The sequence below is a fragment of the Chrysoperla carnea genome, chromosome 2, assembly GCF_905475395.1.
Source record: "Chrysoperla carnea chromosome 2, inChrCarn1.1, whole genome shotgun sequence".
NCBI lineage: Eukaryota > Metazoa > Arthropoda > Insecta > Neuroptera > Chrysopidae > Chrysoperla > Chrysoperla carnea.
In genome coordinates, this window is record NC_058338.1 from 20,663,472 (window position 1) to 20,689,490 (window position 26,019).

Here is a 26,019-nt window from a genome sequence, read left to right on the forward strand (position 1 = left end):
ATGCTTAGTATTAATGGCCAAATTAGTATGTTAATTACTATTACCAATAATCTCATATTACGACACATTATTAATTAAACATATGAATTAATATTACTGCGGCTATTACCTCTTTATTAATATGAAATATTGCACGGTCTAATTGAAAATATACGGGGTGGAACTCATTTATAATAAAGTATTTTGAATAATTAAAACCAGAAGAAATGCGATAATGCAAGTTAATCGATATGCAAATGTCGGAGATATGTTGCGATTACAAAATGGATATTGCGTTACACAAATCCATATAGGCAGGTTTTAAACAACTTTCCGTTAATTACACAAATGTGACAGCTTTTATACTTCATAAACATATGTATACTGTGTCTAATTGTAAAACCCCATCCACCAAGTTTCATCAAATTCAAAAACAAAATATTTTTTACCGATTTTTTCAAAGGGGTAAATTGCAAAAAAAATTTTGTGTATCTCCAATTTTGATAAAACTCAGTATATAAGGTAATTTCGACCCAAAAAGTACAAAAATCGGATACATTTGATGACTGGCCGAATAGTTTTTGAGATATGGGCTAAAATCGATACAAATATTGCGATATCTCAAAAACTCTGCATCCAATCATTAAATTATCCTAATTTTTATACTTTTTGGATCAAAATTACCCCATACACCGAGTTTCATCAAATTCCAAAACCAAAATTTTGTCTGATATCTATCTATTATAGACATTGAATAAATAAAAATATTCAAAGCCCTATGTATATGCCTATCCATTAATTTATAATTTGTTTAAAATACTTAAATTAATACGGAAGTCATAGCTTATTTCGAAATATTTATGTTGGGTGCAAGTTACCACTTGATTAGTGTTAGTATTAAATCACTACAAGCCAATACGCACGTAGAAGAATTAATTTAAAGATATCATTCTTTTTACAGAGTGTTCAAAAAAAAAAGTGTCATTTTAAAAGATGGATACTTCTTCTCAAAATACTTTTTTATAATTCAAATATCTATTTCGATTCAAAAGTTTGGGAAAACGTAACAAACATAGAGACACACTTGCCTACGGTAATCCATACTAATATAAAATGGCAATTAGCAATATTATTTGCATTAAAATCTTCGGGCAAATTGTACAGGACGTTGTAATTGGTTTCAGAAATTTCTTAATTTTAAAGACGTACTAAAAAAATCACTTTTTCTTGGGATCATATTTAAATCGTGTATATGCATTCTCATTAATGCCCTTTAAAGCAGGTTTGTGTTTTTAACATATAAATCCTATATTAGAGTATTTTTAAAGGTATGTTTAATTGTGTAACAAGGCTAATTTTCTTAAGACTAATTGAGAAAACTAATATTCATTAGTTCAAAGCATGGCAAAATTTATCCTCTAAAGACTCAACACTCTCAAAATTTTAAACGTCTCATATAATAAGTCTCAAATATTTACATACACTCATTTTTTTTTTGGGGCAAAATAAGCAGTATTATTTCAATCTCGAAAAATGAGATACCTATCCTAATTTTACGTAAATATAAAGTATATAACAAAAAATTAAAATGTACAGAACATTATTTGTCAAGTCAACATAAATATTTCATCATTAGGGTAGCTTCCCATCCAATCGAATGATGAAATCGGTGTGTAATTTACTTCAATTGGAATTATTATGTTGTTAATCATCACCTATGTAATTTTTTGCACATTATTTCATGATGTAATTTAAATAATTTGTTACCAAAATTGTTGTAATTTTCTACCTCTGTATACTAACGTACTCATAATTTTTCTTCTGAGAAATGTTTCCCAATTTTAACCATTGGTATAATAGCCTTTTAGTATTAATTCAATTACTCTAAAACGAAAAGACTTTAATAACTTAAATAGTAGCTTGCAAAAATAAACATACATTGAAATTTTGTAGGCCAGCTTTCTCAAAAACGTTGCGAAAAATTATTGAGAATTGAGATTCGCCCCAACATTTTATCGATTAAAGGATTACATTAAATGCCCTTCGTTTAAATAATTTTTTTAAGTCGTTTGTCGCCTTACAAATACAATATCCAATAAAAATGACAAAAATCTTTCGTAAAAAAAAGTTAATAGCATTAAAAAATACATTGAAAAGAATTAAGATTAAAATTTTTTTTATTGGATTAAAACACGAATATACAGCATTAAAGGTAAAGTAATACGAATTAAAAAAATTAATGACAATACATTCCAACTTTCTTCTTCTTAACACACGTGACATGGTCTATGTGATTTAATGCACATACACACTTTAATATACAAGGTGTGTAACGGATTCTTGGGCATATTTGGTTTCCAATTGTGATTTGTTAACTGGAATGGAATTTTGGAATATATACTTATGTGTCTATACGTTTATGTGTCTGTAAACTCTCTAGCGATCAATTTAAGTCCGATTTGAATAAAATTTGGTATCAAGGAGGGTCTTGATACCAAGTTCGTAAATGAGAAAATTCGACCGATAAACAAGGATTGGGGGATACATATCTGAGGGAATTCGCTCAGCTAACAGAGCTCCTGCGTTACGAATTTTTTTGGTATCGAAATACCTTAAAGGTCATTTTTAGGAAAATAATAAATCTGTTTACATTTGATGACGGACTATTTCTACAAAAATATTTATGGTTTTAAGGTGAAATATAAAATTCTAGCCCAATTGTAAGTCGATATTCTGATTTAAAAGCCTATTAAATCAGTAGTTGGGATTCCTTCAAACAATCTTATCAAATAATTTTCAACTACGTTTACTTATACGAGAATTATTTCCTTTGTTAATTCGAAATTTGATTTGAATATAGATGCTATTTTCAACGATAAAAAATGTAAAACTGAAAAGACTGATTTAAGTGGATACTAGAATCATGATCCATTTTTAGTGTCCCATCAAGAATAATTGAAAGTGTCCTTACAGAATCACTCTTGTGCCTGCCCGCCCGATTGTCGCAGAAAAAAAATTAGAAAATTGATCCTTATTTGGAGCAGTTTAATGCTCCAATCCCGGATGGGAATTATAAACAAAGTAATCCGAAATGAGAATACGGAATATATCTTTAAACCATCAAAAAATTAAAAAAAGGTGTATTGTATAAGTAAGGTCTTTGACCGAATCAACAATACACGATTTATGATATGACTATATTGTATTACATATTATTGTAAGTGCACTACTAATTTCCTGATGTGCTACATTCAGTCAAACACGTTCTTTGACTAGAGAAGCACAATTGAATCAAGTTTTAACTTTTTTTTTAAATGATTAAAATGGAACAATGGTAACAGATGTTAATCAGTAAATTACACCTTTGATAAATATGAAAATATGTCACATAGTTAGTGGCATGATAAATTTGTTTGAAGAAAAAACTTACCCTTACGTTCTGTTAGCCGCAGTTTATTAGGTATTAGCTCTCCAACTGAGTTTTCGAATAAAAAATTATCAACAATTTGTATGGTTTATTTCAATTCATTATCACAAAAATGAAATTCTTCAAGAAATTATTTTAAAATTATTTACGATGCATTGTGATTTAATTAAAATGAATACCATATTAGAGACACACGGTGTGCCATGTTCATAAAGTACTAAGTCCCTTCCCTATATATATATATTAGAAATGTGAAAGTAAGGATGTTTGTTTGTTACAGCAATATAGCTTATACATCAGAATAACACATGAGCTATAAATTATAAAGATATAGCTATTAAACAAATTTAATTTAATCTGACATTTACTATTTTAAATTTTTATAGAATTCTTAATTTTATGGTTCAAAATAATGATCACAGATGGAGAAACAGTAAATGTCAAACAAATCATGGCCACCTTTTCTGATATACTCAATCAATATCTTTTAGCTGTGTAAAACAATCACTTCAAGTGTTATGGAAGCGGGATAAGTGAGATCAAGAGAGGTGGAGGCTATAAGGCGGTGGTTTTTACTTTTAAGCCCAATGAAGCGGGCAGGTATCAAGCTAGTAATACATATTTTTAATAATTTTTCTTCGGTCCTTTGAAACCTTTAAATTGTTATAAAAAAATATTAAAAGAAAAACAAGTTTTGAAAAAGTTTGTATTTTGTCATTCCTGAAGAAAACCATAGGATCCGTTCATGTTAATCTTTATTTTCACAATAAAATTATTGTTAATACAATGTGTTTTTATTTACTTGAATATGTTTATAAATAAAACTTTGTATAAGCTAAAAGTAATTATTTTGCTTAATCATTAATAAAATAATTTAAAAAAAAATTGACTATTGACATTCAATACTGTTATTTTGAAATTTAATCTTAACATTGGCGTCACTAATAATGACATTCTATGAAAATTATACATTCAAATTGGCGTAAAATGTTTCTCAGCAAATTCTTGATTAATTTTAACTTGAAGAGTGTTTCAACATGTTACAATTCGGAACGGATTATGGATAATTTCTACTTCGTTAATCCGAGTTATACTTTAAAAATTCAAAACAAATTGGTAGCGAAAAAATTAGGTATCGCATTTTAAAAAGTGTCAGTTACTTTTGAGCAATTTAATATTTTCAAAATTTAAGTTCTCATGATTCATGTGGAGTACATAAGCAACGAAATTTTGCGTATCATTAATCAGAAGTATAACTTTAGAAATTTAAAATAAAAATACCAAGGTACAAGGTTTTCCTTATAATTTACAAATGAAAAAAATAAAGTCGTAAATATACATTAAAGACAGTAAATCTAAATATAGTAATTAAGCAAACTAGTTCACAATATTTCAATAATATTTAAAAAGTAAATATTGTCAGTGTATTGATTGGTGATTATCAGAAGGTGTGTCACCATTTATTGGTTTTTCAAATCAATGAATTCATTACTCACAACATAAATCGGTCAAGTATGGTGAGGTATATCTTTTAACGGCGATGATTTATTGATCTTTAATTTATATCTATCAATGGTGAACGGCATTTCTACTTGCACTCACACTATCGCAATCCTTTTTTAAAAGCTCACAAGGTCAAGTGATCTTGCCACATACCCACTCTTAAGAATCGTTTAATTCCTCGAAATAACTAGAGAGTCAAAAATAGTGATATATAAAATCTCCTAGTACAGTACGAATCGGTGCATGTGTACAAACAACTATTCCACCTCAATTTTTTTATAAGTTCAAATTGTCCTAATGTTTTTTTAACAATTTTCCTTAATAAAATTGTATTTACTATGTCTCGGGAAAAAGATCTTAAGGTTGTTTGTACAATTTAAAACACAAAAAGGTCAAAAAGGTCTCTTAATTCTGTAAAACTAATAGTTTCAGAGATATTAATAATATCTCCATTATATGAAAAAAGCATAAAAATTTAAACAAAATTATTATTTTGTTGTTATTAATCCTGAAAATAGATTAACAAAAAAACTAAAAAATTACTTTATCTAAGATATTCATTAATTACATACTATCACAAATTAATGAAAAAATAATAATTAGTTTGTTTTCTAGCGTATTAAGTACGTAAGCTTTAAAGCTCCATGGTTTTTTTTCTAAATAATATTTTAATCAATATCATATAAATAATACCAAATTATTTTATTAATAAATATATTAACGATAATTTATTAGTTGACATGATTGACACTATAATATGCATATTTATCAATATTAGATTTTTTTATCGAGACTTTTTATTTGATTACTTTTATACTTATTAAAATTAGAAAAATTTTATATTTTAAGGACGTTTGGTACATAAATGGAGAAGTGGTGAAAAATATCGATTTTGAATTTTAGATATAAAAATTAGCCAAATATTTTAATTTCATATTCCATTCATACACGCCTTAATATTTTAATATAATTTTTATAAAAACATTCTAATTATTATTAAAAAAATTAAAATGTAGTTTTTCACAAATAACCTTAGAAGCAGTGAGAAAACGGATTGATAGTATGAGGTTATTTGAAGATATTGTAAATTATGCCTTCGGCGACGCAGTATTATTAAACGGTTAAAAAAAATTAAATTGAAAAAAATGATTTGAGGCTAGGTAGTTTTAAAATGGTTAAAATTAAATTAAAAAAAAATTATACGAGCTGGCTAAAATTTTTCATACTTACATTTTGAATATTTGTATGGTATATAAAGACTATTTTATTGCGGGTGGCAATTGGGTACGCATGATTACGTAATTAAATACGGGTAATAAACAAATAAAATTTGATAATGTGAGATGGACTAATATTTTTGATACGTAAAGTACTTAAGTAGTCTCACATTTAAATTAATATCATAACTGTCCACAAAGCGGTAAAAATTATACAACTTATGATTTTATGTTATACTAGCTTGATATCAACCCACTTCACTGGGCTTAAAAGTCCACTCTTACTTATCCGCCTTCCATAACATTGGAAATAAGGATAAGGATTGTTTTACATAGGTAAAATATATTTACAGTTTACAATTTCTTAAATGTAAAATAGTCATAATTCAATAAGTATATCAGAACAGATGGCCATAAATTGTATCTCGTTCACCATTTTTACTGAAACCTTTAATTTAGCTTTAAAATGATGTTCATAGATAGCGCAGTGAAATGTCAGACTAATTTTAATATATTTATTAATATACCTTTATAAATTACAGCTCATGCGTTATTCTGATGTATGAGCTATTCACTAGTTTTTGCGTGAAAGCGTAACAAACAAACAACTTTACTTTCTTCTTTCTTCTTTAATTTCTAAACTAACTTATGGCGCCACCCCTGTTCTGTATTTAATGAAAGAATTGAGTTTTGACTTTTATGGTACAGCTCAGTTCAAGGGTACCAGCTTCATTGAGAAAGAAAATGGCCAGTAAATATATTTTTTTGTGAAGAACATTTATGTTTTTTATAGTTAGCTTCTTTCTATTTTCGATCAGATAAAGTGCTCAAATGTCGACTAGATCGTTTTCTACGAGGGGAAGGAAAAATTTTTGTCAGTCCTGCCTTTATTTATTTATGACCTTGTTCTCTAAAATAAATATAAAAAAATCATTCAATTTTTTCTCGCAGTCTAATAATTAGATTTCGATAGTTTTTTTGCATACAATAATAATTACTTTAAAAAAAATTCAATTTCATAATCACGCATATATTTATTTTAAATAAATTGAACTTAAATCACTATTTTAATTACTTTTTTTGGGTTCTCCAAAAAATTACGTTTTATATTAAGTATTATAATCACGTGTACGTTTGATAGTTTTTTTTTAAGTCAAGGTTGTGTGACTTATTATGAGGCACTTAAAAGTTAATGCATATTTAGTTCTAATTTGCTGATTACCTGTAAACTGGCAGAAATTTTCCGCCGATTTATAATCCAGCATTCTAAGTACACGTTTTCACCATACCAGAATAATATACAAAATTTATAAAGAACTTCGAATTTCAATAACACGTTCCTGTCATACCAGAATAATACAGAGTGTACCTAAAAGGTCTCTGCTATATAAAGCTTGCCTTTAATACAAATTTTGGCATCGTTGTTTTTTTTTTTAACTTTAGAACAGATACCGTCATTTTGAGACAAATTATTTACATCATGTATTATTAGTCTTATGTTAGTCTTTACGCCCATACGATCACAGTCATATTTTAACAAAATGGCAAAAAAATTAGCTTTTTAATGAATCCAATATTGGATTAGGTATTAGGTTTAAATTGATACTGTAAATTAACACATAGATTCAAGGGACAAAAGCACTTTTGACCTCCCTTTATCTTCAGTGTATGCAAAAGTTTTACGGAAAAGTTTTTCAATTTTTAATTCAACCCAAAAAAAAAAAAACTAAAAGTTCAAATGAATAAAAACAACTAGAAAAAGCTGCTATTAATAGTTGATAAAATTAATACAAATAAAATAAAGTTAAAAAAACTAATATCAAAATAAAATGTTTTTCTTACATGATTAGAAAAATAAATTAAAAATAAATAAAACTACCAAGTGCGAGTTTATCAGAGAAGATTTACTCAAGAGAAGTAAATGAATATTTTTTGTCCAAATTAATGAAAGCCATATTTCTACATTTAGGAACAAAATAAAATTTATATAATGGGGTTTATATAATTCATTTTTAGATATGGTGTTATTAAATTAACTCCAAATATGTTATTTAAATGTTTTTGACTAAAAGAATGTATATCCATGACAAATTAATATACATAATAGGTATTTTAATCTTGCATCGTTGTGAAATTTGAATTTCAAAGCACTATAAATAGGCCATTTTTAAAAGTAGAAAATTGAAACTTTTCATTTAATTTATTCTTTTTTTAGATTTATTTCTGAAATTTTCGTATGTCAATAGTGGATGTACGAGCACCAAGGCAATTTTCAATAAAAAGTAGGGGGGGGATATTTTACCGATCTACTTAATAGAAATGCTCATTTTTTTGAAATCTGGCCACCTATTGAACGAGAACCTTTAAAATAGTTTTGGAACTGAACATTACAAAAGGAAAAAAATAAATAAAAATTTGTACACGTGACTCGTGTTGGGTCTCACTGTACATACAGTGTGTATAATATAATGTTGACAAGACAAGGTTGTATATGACGTTTATAGCTGATATTTAGGCGATAAATTTAATATGATTACATTATTACTCAATATCATTATAAAAATTTAAATTTATACAAATATTTATACAAAACAAACCATTTCATAATATTAAAATGATAATATTTTAAACTTAATGATAACAATTGCAGTCAAACCTATTTCAGTTAAAATAGAATAGTTCTTTCTATTTATAATCAATCTTGAATTAAAAATTAGTAATTAATTAACATACTTTGAGATATGGAAATCATAAATATTATATCCTCAGCTGAGGCTTGCCCACTTTGTTGGTAAATTCAAAGACTGTAGGTGCTATGAAGCAAAAATTATATTTCTTTTGCCACAATTCAAATATTGCTGTAAAATACAACTTAAATGGTCAATTTTAGGACGCTTACCATGAATCCAAAAGAATCGGATTCCTGGTCTATGTGTATTTTTTTCAATTTTCTTTAATTAGGATGATTAATAAAAATTTTTATCACGCCGCGTGAAGAATTCTTATTGCACGGGCAGAAAAGTGAAGTTGGTATTCATTGTTGAGTATCGTTATAGAAATCTGTTTTAAAAGAAAGAGGCGGACAAAAATCTTTGAATGCTTGGTATGAATCCATGAGAATCGAGTTTGATTCCTGGTATATTAGTATATTTAATACTAAAAAAGACTCTATCTAGCGATAGAAAAGAGAACTTGTAAACCATACGCACATACAATACACAAGTAAAAGAGAACAGCACATTAAGATGTATATAAGGTGTCTTTTGCCTTTCCATTCAATGAAAAAATCACAAGAGTTGTTTAAGTATGGTTTAAATATTTTTTACTCGAGGGTCTGGCATCTTAGCGTTAAAATCGAATAAGATTAATATTCAAAAATCTAGCATACGAAATTTGAAACTTTTTAATTTATTGTGTGTTTTAATTTTAATTAATTTTTTTTTTTCAACAGCATAGTTTCAAAACGACAACCTTTGACGCAACGTGAATTTTTAGAATCATAATAATCGGAAATTTTTGAGATATTTTATGTGGATATAATCAATATTCATATTGCAACAGGACAATGTTTGCTATGAATTTTTATTCGATAATATAAGAGTTTGTCATAGTTGAATTATTTAAGTCACTTATAGATAAATGTCATACAGTTTGAATCACACCACGGATTCCATTCTACATATGTATATAAATCCGACAGTGATAAGTATATACATGCACGTGTACATTTGATAGAGAACGTCGCAATCTGAATTCTGGTTTCGGAAGAGACATACAATATCTCACAAATGACCCTGAACAAGTATCACTGTATTTATTAATATTTATAACAGTTCAATAAAATTAAAAAAAATTAATACTATAATTACTTTAAAAAAAATTGATTAAATTATACATTGAAGTAATTATTGATATTAAATAAATCAATTTATCGGGTTATCGATTCTTAATCAATCAATTGGGTATCATTAATAATAATAATAAGCCTTGTTTTGATTTTCATAGTTTAGGATAGTAATCGCGTCTTGACGTTGATATTGACATTTTTTCAATTACTATAGTGCAACACGTTGCCTTTAAATGTGATTATAGTTGCATAGATTAAACCTTTAATAAAAAAAATTAAAAGTTTAACCTGACTGGATAAGTATAAACATGTTTTATAGAATTTAGAACTGATTTACGTAAGCAATATTTCATATTTTCGATTTATATTTTATCATTCGTCCCTTTTTTCCAACTAGAGAGAATACTCGTAAAATTCTAAATATGACCCCAATCTAATGTCAATTTAATCAAACGATTTTGTAGGTGCATAGATTCCTTTCAATTTCATTTAATGAAATCAAAACAAAAATAACCTTGACCTTAGTCCGAAATCTGAATTGAAAATTTTAATACATATCGTTAAAATTATATCATTATTTACATTTTTATACCATGTATATATGAAATATATCATAGTATATTAAGTTTAGTCCCAAGTTTGTAACGCTTAAAAATATTGATGGTACGAACGAAATTTTGGTATAAGTGTTCATAAAATCACCTATGCCTGTACGTCTATCCGCTTGTGTACACGATAATCCAAAAAAGAAAATAGATATCAAGCTGAAATTTTTATGGAGTGTTCAGGACATAAATAGTGAGGTCCAGTTCGTAAATGAGCAACATTGGTCAATTGGGTTTTGTAAACCGTTAGAGATAGGACAAAAGTTTAAATATAAAAAAATGTTCCTTATAAAAAATAAACAACTTTTATTTGAAACATTCTTTTGTAATCATCACTGCTTACCCACGAGGGAGCAAACTAGGTGCAAATTTTATAATATGCATTCTATGAAATTATCATTTATATATGTGTGGCTATCTAAGAGTGGATGCAAAATTTGAATCAGTCGTTTGAAGATAAATGCTTTAAAATTCAGTTGCATTATTTAACTCGAACAAATCATTGTAAAATGACATGTGGGTTAGTTCGTTTATAAAATTTTAATTATATGTATGTGATAATAAAATGGTAATTAACTATAAACTTTTGTTGTAAACATGTAATCATTTACATACATTTTTGTTCAATCATATTTTTATAATTAAAAATTATATTCATAAATAACAATAATAGTTTATTTATTATTTATAATGTTTAGTCAAAACCTTATGTGAGCCACACGTGACGTCTATATGCAGACAAAACAGCAGTGGAATCGAATAGCCATTGCTGTAAAAGTTTCAAGATTAATGTATGATTTCAAATTTACAATAAGGTATTCTACTCTATACTTAGGCAAAAGTGGTCGGAAAAAGTTAAAGTTAAAATAACAAAAAATATTTTCTGCCCTCCCTGGCGGAAAGTGTCGACTTTCGTCGTTGCCGCTTACCACCTCTGCCAAGCCGAAAAATAGTATAAACACCACGGGAGCAAAGTAAAGAATGTCTTAGATCTCATGTCCATTATCACTCTCGACTTCGCCTCGGTGGACTGAGATCTGAGACATTCTTTACTTTTGCTCCCTAGATATGTAGTGTTATACACGTGGTTATATACGTGATTATTTCGATAGATATCAAAATAAAGGCATACCTAGTCAAAATAATTCGAGTAATGCGCCTTATTTTTGTATACAGAGGTAACAGCAACATGATATTTTTAAAGAATTGATAAAAGGTTGAGATAAAACTATTTTTTGATCTAAATAAAACTAAAATAAGAAAAAAATTCCTCTTATTACTTTTTTATCAATTATTTGTTTTTTATCTATTGGGTAAATTGATTTCTAGAACATAAACATGGCCTTATTTGGAGGAAGAAATTGCTTGAAAGGTGCAAAAATTGATTAAAGCTCTTAATCGTTTTTCGATTAATTGATACTAATTAAACAATTTTAAAAAGTGGAAAGAGTGGAAAACCTTCAAAGTACCTTTCTGCGCTGTTCGAGTTCGGAAAATACGAAAAACATAAGTTTTCAACAATTAAGTTTTATTGCAAAAAATTTACGACAACCTAACATTAAAGTGACAACAAATAAATAAAAATGTAATAATTAGAATCACATGATTATTCATTAGCATTGTTCTAGTTTTACAAAGGTTGGTAACTCTAAATAAAATGAAGGCTTTAACTAGTAGTGTAGTGGACTATAATTATTTTTCTTACAGAATGTTCGGGAAAAAAGTGCAAATACAAGATATAACAACAAATACAACAACAAGATTTAATCGAAAGTTTAATTTTCAGAACATCACGTTCATTTTCATTTAAGTTTAACTTCAGAGCATAGTATCATTAAGGTCTTTCATTCACCACCCTATTTTGCTATGTGTGTTCATAGGGGAACAATATGTTAATTTTAAATTGATAAATAATAATATAATAATAATTAATAGATAATAATAGTCATGATATGTTCGGATATATATCGAAAAGAATCGGATGCACTATAAGAAAATATAATATTTTCTGATTCAAATTTTAAAAGAATTTTCTTATAATTGTTTTAATTACTATCGGTTTAAATTTTTACAATATTTTTCGGAGCACTCTGTAAAATAATGTATTGCATTATAAAATCAGAACAATTCTTTAGGCGATATATTTATCACCTGATTTGATGTTGTCATAAATATCGACTACTATAAATTAAAATTATTTTATACAAAAATATAACGATATTTTTTTTGTTTATACAAAATCAATTTGTAATTTGCAATTATATATTTAAACCAGCTGTGTTCGTAAGGATCTTGGCTCCGTGTCACAGAAAATAACATTCCATGAATTGTAATGCCAGGTCATTATGACTAATGCGAGTATATCACAATATGTGCTCCAAATCATAGTTGATCGTCGAAAAGGTAGCTTAGCAAAAAAAAAAACCGCATCTCTCTAGCATGTATAGATGAAAAGTGGTAGTTTTGGGGGTGTTTCCCCCATTTTCGAGGGGTTGAGATATAGGTAATGAAATTTTTCGAACTCATCTTTTTCACATGTATAGATCTGAAAAAAGAAATTCTGGGAGCGTTTTTACGATTTTCCGAGGATTAACACTGCTAAAATTGAAGTTTCCCGATATGATTTGAAGAAGTTCTTTATCGAATGTAAAATTCCGCACCTTTCAATCATGTTTAGAAGTGTCTTAGAATTTGTATAGGTTAGTCGATCAGTCAGTAAATAAGTTAGCTTCATTTGTGGCTATACATTGAATTGGATAATGTTTTGAGTTTATTCCATAGGGTCCATTTTACAATCAACAATACTGCCAGTAACGAATATTAATGATCGTTTAATTTTCTTACAAGCAAACAATTAGATGCTTGGGAAGAACATGTAAGATTTCTCTTCCTACAAATATCGTCTATTCACCACCATCATACACCATTGAGATTGAAGTATTTGTTGGCTGCAAAACGAAGGTGGCGCCATAGGTAGGAAATTTAGCAACTTCATACTATATGAATTTTTAAAATAGTATTTGCAACACACAATTGATATAATATTGTTCTGTGTGTTTCACAGACCGGCAAAAATTACATCATTTATGAATTGAATATGAACTATTAAAAAAAATCATATAGTGTGAAGTTGCTGAATGTTACCTAAGGCGCCAGCCCTGCTCGACCAACGAATAAAATAACTAAGCTGTTAATAATAAAACATGTAGAAATACTTCGATGATATTTCACGTGCGATAGTACTCAAATGTTATTCAACTTATTTTTATTTATCTGTTAGATTCAAAATATTATCCTTAACCTCAAAAGACACGAACAAATAATCGTTTTTTATTTTTATTTACTACAAAAAACTCATTTATGGATTTATTTTAATCAAATTTAATGTTTCAAATTGGATTAATTTTTTTGAATTATATATTTTTATTTTATTATTTATCAATCGTACTTAGACACGAAAACATTAATTAAAAATATATTAATCAGTTTGTTTTTCAAATACATATAGATTTATTTAATAGCTTCTTTTTTTCTTCTTTAATTTAATCAAGAAGATATCGGCGCAAAATTGTAAAAAGCTATCGGCCAAGAGTTTGTTTTTATGCCTTTGTGAGAGGTTGGTTATTTGATTACCGAAGTATCCTTAATTGACCTTTGGGGAGACTTTGGTAGTTCTTTAAGCTAGATTGTTTTATAAGACTTTCTATTATAAAATAGAAAATTTATTTATTCTCTTATATAATAATTTTTTACATTGAGATTCAATGAATAAAACAACTTTCTGAAATTCAATATTTTTTGCAAAAGATCTCGCACAAATTATATATAATCTGCATTTCGGTCAAACTTTTTCAAATTTTCGAGAATGATAGCTTAAGTCATTCTGAATAAAAGTTCCCATGGTCACAAGTCATGAAAATGACAAGATTTCAAGTTATCGCTAAATTAAAATTGGAAAATGTATTCATTTATATAAAAAAAAAATTATTGTATTTGTCAAAAAACATGTACGAATATATGGAGCTGAAAATATTGATCTTAACCATTCATCTTATTGATCCACTAAACATTTAACACTGCTTTTTCTTTGAATTTCGTAACATATTCTTCAAAAAAATAATAATTAAAACACCCTTACATTAAGAAACACACGTATGCATGTAGTTATACATATCTGTATATGGATTTGCCTATACACACATAGTCATATATTATATAAATAAGTACATTTTGCAACTTAAATTTAGCTTACATGAAATCCTGTCATTTTCATGACTTGTGACCATGGTAAATTTTCTTTAGAATGAATTAATCCATCATTTGTCAAAATTAGAAAAAGTTTGACCGAAATGCAGATTACATCTAATTTGTGCGAGGTCTTTTACATGTTCTAAGTTTTTTCGTGGTACTTACGTTGTGAATTTTCTCACGGTTACATTCTTTGGCCAAGTTTATTTTCGATTCTTCCGTTTTCAACACGAAAAAGAACATTTATTTTTAATAATGCGCCAATATTTCCCATACTAATTAAACAGAATGATTTATATTCAGAACATTTTTTATTTACGATAAAGTTTTTTTTAAAGTTTATCAATATTATATAATTTTTTTATTAATAAAATGCACCATTTTTATTATGATAACAATTTTATTTTCAAACCTTGAAATTATATTTAATTTAAAATTTAAAAAAAGAAACACTATTTTATCTTCTTCTTTTTATATATTTATCGAAGTAATTTCCTTATTTTAAAAAAGAGGTAGATAATTATTTCGGGGTATAATTTTTAAATAAATCTTCTAGTAACCTATTAATTTCATGATTGCTAATTCTAGAATTAGGGCAACAAAATTACAAGTCAAAATTCTCTGACAATTTCTAGTTTTCCATCTTAAAAATATTTAATTTTTCAATTTTTTTTAATGGGGCACTCAAATTGACATTACGTTTTTACGAAATGAAATATAATCGAAAAAAACATTATTCTTTCTCTTTATAACTTTATGATGAAATTTTCATAATAATTCTAGGTCGTAAAATATTCCCTAACAATCCTGGTTGACAAGGTCTATGGTAACCTAAGAACGATTTTGATAGTATTTACTATACTTGGTTAATTTATAAACTGTCGGGTTAACTGGTTTAAATTTTCTTCTATTGATCTTGAAATTTTTTTTACATTATAGAATTTAATTATGCGTTAAAAATTAATTTATCATTTAATTATTTTTTTATTATATTTTTTTAAGATAAATATTTACATAAGTTTTATTTTGATATTCACATTATTTTAAATTTATCATAATGGGGAAAAAAGTTGAAGGACACACTGAAAAAAATGGCAATTGAAAAAAAAAAATTCTTCACCTACCTTATCACATAATGTACACAAACAACACTTTGCGGTTTATGAGACTTATCATGCAGGACAGTTGCTTGACTTACGACCCACACGTAACCGCCACATTTTGCCAGGAATCGGTAGCGCGATGTTTCACATTGTCCTTTGGAAAACACTGGAAACAGAAAAAAAAAACGTATAAACATTTTCTTGCTTTTATGCTTAGAATTAGAAAAAAATAATGCCCAATTCACTGGAATTTTCAATAATTTAAAAAAAACAAAAAAATCGAAAAATTTGTAGCCAATATTTTCGATCCATTTCTATTTGCAGCTTTTTGTCAAAATGATTACAACTCCTATTTATCAGTAAAACGAACTTTTTAAAGCAAGTATTATATACTTATTGGCAAGATAATAATTTTTGCCGGAAAAGTTATCTTACGTTTCGCAAACTTTCATCTGCATCTTTTATAGATTAATGTAAGTCAGTTTGTAAAAAGCAAGGGAACAATTAGAGGAAAAAAATATAATTGTTAAGGTTTTATAATACTGAGCATATCACATGTCCGATTATCGAGAAATAGTAAGTTTCAAATGTATAGTTAAATTTTTTTCATTACTCCGAGGATACGATACAGAAGGAAGAGGGTTATTCTTAATGAGGGACGTAGGGTAAAGAATATTAAAATATGTAAACCATTACGTGCTTTACACTTATTTCCAAATCACTAGGGGCGGATTAATCAGTAGGTAGAGTAGACAACTGTCAAGCTTTTTTTCGATGTATGTTGACAGTTGATGAAATTCTTCATATTCCACAGAACCATCTAGTATCAAGTAGTGGAATTAATAATATGGATGCGTTATGTGATCTTCAGACGGCTGAGAAAGGGAGAATTGCATTGTCTAGGGACCTCAACATTGTTCATCTGACCCTACAAATCACTAATTTTGCTCCCTAAATCTTTTAGACATTTTATGAATAACTCGCAATTTTTATTTTGAAAATATTCAGAGGTAATTGTTTCTAAATAGCATGAAAACTATTTTTTGAAAACAGCGGATACAATAAATTTATTTTAAATTAATTATTTATACATTAGATTCATAAACTAAACGATTGATTATTTTCAATGTCAAAAGAAAATGTTATTTGCCATCTTTGAGAAAATAGTTATGATTAAAATTGTTATTTTAAACATAAAATTGAATATTATGGTAACTACCACAAATTTATAGAAGAATAATCACATGATTTACAAAATATTTTGGTAATATGCCAAAATTTTATAAAAATAAATTGTTATGTATCAATTGTCATATGTGTGTACGTACAACAGTGTAATAAAAATTATGAATAATAAAAAATGTACGGGCATTTTTGATAATTGATTGTTTAGTTGACATTGTTATTAAAAAGGCAGTAATTATAGAAATGTTACAATTTTAGTTTAGTTTAGCCGTTGAACATTCCTTCTAAAGACTATGAATAAAATAAATTTAACATTGATAATTTCCCGTTTCCAGTAAAAGCGTACTTTTTAGGCTTATTTTGCAATTCACTAGTTCTAAAATTAAGAACATTATATTCATTTTTTTCAAAAATTAGTAGAATATTTTAATTGTAAATAACAATTATATAGCATATTATATAGAATCTTTACAATAATATAGCTCTTAGATAAGAATAACACATAGGATAAAATTTATAAAGATAGTGGTTACCCGTCCGCTTCGCTGGCCAATTTCGAAAACTACTTAATGGATTTTAATGAAACTTTACAATAATAATATAGCTCATGCATCAGAATAACACATAGGCTATAATTTATAGAGGTACTGGTAAAAGACTAAATAGTTTTGATTCTAATAAAAAGTATTTCGAGTTAAGTGAGAGTAAGGGAAGTGAATATAAATATTATCGAAGATAATAAATGAGAACTCTAGGATATGTCGAAATAAATTTCGATTTTTGCCCCAATTCCTAGATCAGTTTTTTGTATTTTTAAAATACGTATTTTCGACTACCAAGTAGTCATCATCAGTAAGAATTAGCTAGTGAATGTTACTCTTTGCTGATTTGGTGGCGGACTGCACATGCATTCTTACTGATGATGACTACTTGGTAGTCGAAAATACGTATTTTAAAAATACAAAAAACTGATCTAGGAATTGGGGCAAAAATGGAAATTTATAAGGGAAGTGAAGGCTATTAAAGTCTGGTGAGGTGACATTTACTTTTAAAATTAAAACTGCCCAGCTTATTTAATGGTGATTGATGTGTAAGAACAATTTAATAATTCATGAATGTTTATTGAAGTAACAAAATATTAAAATATGATAAAATGCATCGAAAATTCAAAAGTATCAAAACAAATATGAATAACGACAAAATAATAAAGATAAAAGCGATTCAGAAATATGGTCAAGAATACAGTTGCAATTTGATCTATTTGTTTGTTATCTTTTAGAAATTAACCTGACGAGAAAGGCATTCTATTGAAATGTCTTCCAAGTTATTCAAAACTATGTATTGTTGTTATTAACAATTATCATTGCGTATTTGTTACCTAAACAAAATCAATTAATCAAGGATAGAAGGTTTTAAATAACATACATTATTCGTACTACGTAGGTAGCTATTTATTTTGATTTGCAAATTATTTTATTATTGATTTGAATTCATGTCAAATTTAGGTTATTTAACCTTGATCTGTTCTAATTATAGATCAAAAATCAACAATATTAAATTATATTTACTTCACGTCAAGAACTAAAACAACACATGTGATTGTTGTAATCACGCCAAATTATCTTATGTAATTCACAACTTTACACATTTACCTTCTTTTGTTTTTTTTTTCGTGTCTATTTACAAGCTAGATAATAAATTGAAAATTAAATTCAGTGTTGTCAATTTTGATTAAACAAATACAGTGTGTCCCCGGATAGAGGTAACTATACTTGTAAATTTTCTTATTTTGCATTTTAAGAAAAAAAGTCATTCTTTATAAGAAGTTTTGCTTATTATGAAAAGTATGTAGGAATATTTAAAACTTCTTAATAATGTACAGGTAGCCAAATTTCAAGAAGATCTTTCCAACTTTGACAATTCCATTCTTAGTTAATGTTATCCAAGAAAATAAATTTTCTTTTTAATTTTCTAAATTATACCAAAAGAAAAATACGCTCTCGAATAGTACATGTTAATTGATTTATTATTATTTTCTGTTACGTTTTTTTATAATTACAGCTTTTGTTCAAATAAAAAATAATGCTATAATTAAAGTGCACGGATCTTCTTGATATATTGTATAGATTCATAATTGTTAATTGCGAGTAACTTTTCTTAGTAACATTTCGTCAATTTATAAAAAAGAAGGGTAGTTTACCAAAAAGAAAAATAGTGATTTCAATTTTTTGGCTACCCTGTACATTATTAAGAAGTTTAAATATTCCTACATACTTTTCAGAATAAGCAAAATTTCTTATAGAGAATGACTTTTTTTCTTAAGATGCAAAATAAGAAAATTTACAAGTATAGTTACTTCTATCCGGGGACACACTATATATCATTTTGTGTCCATGTGCATTTCAAGCCTTGGAAAAGGCGTATTATTTACAGAAGGCAGACATTGGTTAAAATATCTCACTATTTAGGATGATGATATTCATACCTTTCACAACAATAAGAAAATATTTTATTCAGCACATATTGAGAAACTTTCCAGTTTGGAGATAAGTTTAAAAATCTCAAAATAAAAATAAAACATTTGTAATAGTAAATATTTTGTTATTTTAAATAAAACAAATAAGATTCAAATTATAACAATGTTTGAAAATAATCGGAAAATTTTAATTTATCTAAAAAAATGTCATTAAATGCACATGTTTATACATGAACTCATTTTTTTTAGTGCTATATTATTAATCTCAGACTTTTTTCCCAATTATAAGATTTTTTCTCAATTCAATGATATATACATTTATATATTATTGGATAAAATGATCTTTTCAAAATTTGATTTATACTTTCGTAACGTAACGAAGTATATTCGTAAATACTCGACTTGCAATGTGATGACGACCTACCGCTTAAAAAATTGCAAGAAAATTGAGAAAATTTGTTTATCTCCAATTTGGATAAAACTCAGTATATAACGTAATTTTGACCCAAAAAGTACAAAAATCGGGTGCATTTGATGACTGGCAGAATAGCTTTTGAGATACAGACTAAAATCGATCCAAATATTGCGATATTTCAGAAACTCTGCATCCAATCATTAAAATAACTCGATTTTTATACTTTTTGAGTCAAAATTACCCCATACACCGAGTTTCATCAAATTCCAAAATAAAATATTTTTTTACGATTTTCTCGATTTTATCAAAGGGGTTCCCCTTAAAAAAATTGCAAAAAATCGAGAAATTTTTTGTATCTCCAATTTGGATAAAACTCAGTATATAAGGTAATTTTGACCCAAAAAGTTCAAAAATCGGGTGCATTTGATGGCTGGCCGAATAGTTTTTGAGATACAGACTAAAATCCATCCAAATTTTGCGATATCTCAGAAACTCTGCATCCAATCATTAAAATAACCCGATTTTTATACTTTTTGGGTCAAAATTACCCCATACACCGAGTTTCATCAAATTCCAAAATAAAATCTTTTTTTACGATTTTCTCGATTTTATCAAAGGGGTACCCCTTAAAAAAATTGCAAAAAATCGAGAAATTTTTTGTATCTCCAATTTGGATAAAACTCAGTATATAAGGTAATTTTGACCCAAAAAGTTCAAAAATCGGGTGCATTTGATGACTGACCGAATAGTTTTTGAGATACAGACTAAAATCGATCCAAATATTGCGATATCTCAGAAACTCTGCATCCAATCATTAAAATAACTCGATTTTTATACTTTTTGAGTCAAAATTACCCCATACACCGAGTTTCATCAAATTCCAAAATAAAATCTTTTTTTACGATTTTCTCGATTTTATCAAAGGGTACCCCTTAAAAAAATTGCAAAAAATCGAGAAATTTTTTGTATCTCCAATTTGGATAAAACTCAGTATATAAGGTAATTTTGACCCAAAAAGTACAAAAATCGGGTGCATTTGATGACTGACCGAATAGTTTTTGAGATACAGACTAAAATCGATCCAAATTTTGCGATATCTCAAAACTCTCCATCCAATCATTAAAATAACCCGATTTTTATACTTTTTGGGTCAAAATTACCCCATACACCGAGTTTCATCAAATTCCAAAACAAAAATTTGATAAGTGTAAATAGAATAACACGGTGGTATGTGTGGATAAATATGTCAAAACTCTCCCTTTTACGGGCTTGCATATATCTCAACAATGTCAAACATTTCTTCGCAAACATTTTTGACGAAATAATTTTGCTTTTGTTTTTAAATTAATTTAATATTCAAACAAAAATACTTACAACTTTTGAAACTTGAGCTAATTACATCATTATCTAATGCATGATGATAATCGTAGACAGATTTGCCAACCAAATCATCTGGATCAAATCCGAGAACGTCTAACATTCTGAAAAAAAAAATTGAAAAAAATATTAATATGGAAATTACTCTTCAAAGGCTATTTTCAAATATTTTATGACAATAACATCTTTAAAAAATTTTTACATTAAAAATGTAATTAATTTTCCCATAGACATATTTCGGTATTGAAAAGACACTTAATTAATATTTTTACAAAAAAGTTTTTTTGGAAATGAAGTTCGCAAATTTTCAAGCATATAATTATTTGCTCTGAACTGTTATTTATCGAGATATGATAATTATCAAGATTAATTATCGATGATAATTATCAGGGAGTCATGGTATATTGTCTTTACGGAGCTCTAACTGCAATATGAAATTAAGTATAAAAAACTGCAAAAGACGTAAATCATTATAAAACAATTCAATCAATAGTCTGAGAGCCAGTCAAAGATTTGAGTTAGTCATTTCACTACAGCTAGAATTTTATATATACGAATATATTCTTTCTATGATGTCGTTATGAAACCTAGTGAACGTTAGTTGGCTCAATAGCGGTGGATTGGAGAATTAAAACAAGTAGGCTTTTTGTACATCAAAAGATAAGAAAATTGAAATGAAATTACTTTGAAAATTAATAAATTGTATAAGAATTCCATACACAATACAAAAACAATCGTAATTTGACTGTAATGTTGGGGATTATTCGTCAGCTGCTAACTTTTAGAGTACTCAATATCATAATATTATTATCTACATTTGTTAATAAATGGAAATTGTTTTTGTGAAAAGTAAGCAGATAACCACACCGTTATAGAGCACATTAGAGCACAGTTGAGAAGGGTAGTGGGACTCTTGACAGGACACTGTCGGTTGAACTACCACCTTTACAACATGTAAGGCTTGTATAGAGGACGATGAAACATCCATGCATGTCGTTTGTACCCTCAGAAATTTACAGGACGTCAGATTTAGAATGTTTGAAATAGAACCCTACAGAAATAGAACTCGACAGAACATTATAGCTTAATCTGTTTAAAATAATATCCTTTACCTCGTCTTCGGGTGACTGGTTGTTTTCAAAAAGGGCACAGAGGATCCCGTGGTCTAGATTCTAGGAACCTATTCACGATACCCCTCTTAATTATTATTATTATTATAAATATTACATCAATTTTCAGCTGACGCACAATCAACCATTGTTTTTTGTTTAATGTGAATGAAAAGTTGTCAATTCCCAAAAACCAATGGGACTATATCTGAAGTTCACAAGGCTTTTTTTAGGTGGCTTTAGGGTCAAAAATCTATCGCATACGTTTGCTATACATCTTGTAATGTGAAGAATATATAATTTACTTACATTTCATCAGCATATGTAAATTTCATATCTAAGCTGTGTTTACTAAGAAAGGTCTTTTTATCTAATGGTACTTCAATATTTGATGGATGAGGTATTGGTTGTCCAATTGCTATCAAACATTTTTGTTGATTGTTGTTACTATTGTTGCTATTTTTATTGTTATTTTGTTCATTATCTTCATCTTTTGTTGGTTTCTTAATTTCTGTTTCTAATGATAGTATATGGCCAGTAAAATGAATTACCTAAAACATTATAAATATAAACTGGATTAAATTCTGAAACTAATTAAAAATTATTTAAGACTGTAAAGGAGATAATCGGGCATAAGAAATTATGAAATTTTAATTTGAAAAATATTTCAAACTTAACGATATCAAAATTTTTTTTGTTAAAAATTTACCAAAGTGTCATGAAAAAGTTGGGTTAGAGACGCTTGAATAGGGTCTCTATTCCAAAATATTTGCGAGGCTTTTTATTTATCTTATTAAAAACTTGATCAAAAACAAAAATTAGAAAAAAGTACTATCTAGTACATGTTTGAATAGTTTTTGAGAGGTCGCCTAAAATCTTGTACGAAAACCTGTTATTTCAGTGCGATTTTAAAGATGCCTGTAAAAATATTCATTTAATCATCAAATGAGATTGATTTATATGTTCTTGGAGTTTTAAATACCCTAAACCCTTGTACACGATTTTTGCCGATAGGCCAGAAACTACTCTTAAAATTGTCAAATGATTAATTGGATTTTTGATAAAACCTATACAAAATTTTAAAGAATTACATTTTCGCTACAAACTATCCGACTTTTTAAATGCGTTGACTTCCATGCTTTTTTTGTTAGGTCATTTGTTCCAAAAACTTCCCTCTGAATCCGGGCTAGGATAATTAAAATATTCGTCAAAATAAAAATAAGAATTTGCTCTTTAATTGTATGATTACGCCCTTAAGGTTATATAATTTAAAGTATCATAGAATCATTTTACTAATTTGTTTTAAATTTAAATTATGAATGAAAAACTCCATGTTTTTAATTGAAGGAATTCCAAAAATCGGGCAAACAAATAACACATGATTTCTCTTGTAATGTCAATGGAATGGATTGCCATTGGGACATTGTAAGTAAGTGTAGCAAAATTAGGTTTCATTGCTATAGAATAGAATTTTAATAATGGATTTTATTTTTAATCGATACGTATTCTTAGTTTAGAAATATTTATTTTAAAGAAAATATTTAAATCCAATTCCAAAAAATTTAATTTTACCGAACTCGATTTTATTCGAGACTGGATTTGTTCAATGACCGAAACTTATTGATGCACAGAATGATTTCGACGTGAATTCGATACCCATAACGCTTGTTGTCCGGGACACTATTAATCTTTATCGCAAAATTATCATTAAACATACGTTTTAAATTAACGCTAGGAGGATTGTTAAAATAACGCTGTGCATTTATAAGATAATTCAAAAATTCTTTATTTCAAATAAATCTTGTGCTATTTTTTACGAATTTTGACATATTTTCAACTATTATAGATAGATCTCTCAAAAATAGATTAGCTCAACATATCTTGATAGTTTTTGACTCAATTTTATATTTACCTTGTATGTAGCAGATTTTAAATTAACATTGCGTCCTTTACTTGTAATCGTACATTTTAATCGTAAGAAAAATGATCTTGTTTGTATTACAGTTTGTTGTTCGTTATTGCCTTTTGTTGTTAATATACTTCGAACCTCGTCATGATCACATGCATGGCTATACTCATATATATTTTGTCCCATGAGATCCACCTAAAAATAAAAATAATATTATAAATTTATGTTAGAGAATTAGTGAAGCTTGTTAGGGTCGTTATAGTATTGCAAATACTGAAATTGCTATTCCTTTATAGGACGACGTCCTTATTAGAATTGTCCTTCTTACTGTTATTTTATTAATGAATTTCATATCACGTAAACTATCTATAGTATCATTAAGTTAGTTTAATTTTGGCGGTTTTTGAAAAAATTTACCTTTAATAATGTAATTCATCAAAAAGCGTCTCAAACATTAGATCAGAGGGTAGTGGCAAGGTGTAACATATTCTGCGTCGGAAGAGAGTCTTTTCTAAAGAGGAAATTTGTGAGAGTAGTGATAGGACAATATGACTCATTTGTCTCGGAGGAGGCTGATAAGAAGTTTTGACTATAAAGTGGTACGGTAGGAGTGGCAATATGAGGGGTAAGAGTGGTAGTGGTAGGAGTGGCAATATGACTCTTGTCTCGGAGGAGGCTGATAAGAATTTTTGACAATTAAGTGAGAGGAATTAAATTTCGATTTTGTCTCAATTTTCTAGATCAATTTTTTTTTATTATATAAATACGTATTTCGACTACCAACTAGTCATTATGAATTAGCTTATCGTAATTCTTACGGTCTACACCGTTGCCAAATTAGTAACGTGTAACATACGCAATAAGAGTAATTAAATTTGGCTAATTAATACTGATGAAGACTACTTGGTAGTCGAAATACGTATTTATATAATACAATATCTATTAGAAGGTAAGAGGAAATTCGTGATTTGCGCTCACAATATCCGTGTATCGTTGATATTAAAAGCATTCAATACAGAATGATTATTTTAGAAATTATAAAAACAACAGTTTTAATTTTGATATGCCAAAATGAGATATTTTGTAAATAACCTTGCTACTTTTTATCCAATGCAGTTAATTATTTTATATTTGCATATAATTCGTTTTATTTGCAAATCATATGTTAATTTTTTACAGTTTTACCAATATTTATTTAATAACTGTTAAATAGGAAATTATCTAAAAACTGATTTCACTAATTAAAAGAAACTCAATACTAAGAAAAAAAATTTATGTAAATAAATATTTATTTTTTATTTCATAAAATTTAAGAAAGAGTAGCCTTTAGCCCATGACCTCATTTTTTAATCAAATAGTGTCTAAAATAAAAACAAAAAATTATTAACTTTTGTTATCATAAAAGTGAGTGATTGATATTGATCCATACATTTGAGACGGTCATAGGCTTAAATCTGTGAATAGACTACATTCCCATGATGGGTGAAACAACCCACAAGGAATCATGCTGAAAAAAATGATCCTATATGTAAAAGTAAGTTTACGTGCCATGGCTTCAGTTTTGCTCGGTACATATGAGAATATGAATATCACAACCCTTGGTGTCTCACCCCTGCAAC

General features: G+C 27.5%; 1 protein-coding gene across 2 annotated transcripts in view; it reads right to left on the minus strand.

The window, feature by feature from the left end:
* Positions 1-26,019, minus strand: part of LOC123294113 (hypoxia-inducible factor 1-alpha) — a 101,937-nt gene that overhangs the window by 21,469 nt on the left and 54,449 nt on the right. For both annotated transcript variants that reach the window (XM_044875202.1, XM_044875200.1), the window contains exons 4-7: positions 24,404-24,595; positions 22,801-23,042; positions 21,380-21,486; positions 15,951-16,095 (exon numbers count right to left, since the gene is read on the minus strand). In XM_044875202.1, coding sequence (XP_044731137.1) covers positions 15,951-16,095; positions 21,380-21,486; positions 22,801-23,042; positions 24,404-24,595 — 686 coding nt within the window. The remainder of the gene's footprint in view (positions 1-15,950; positions 16,096-21,379; positions 21,487-22,800; positions 23,043-24,403; positions 24,596-26,019) is intronic.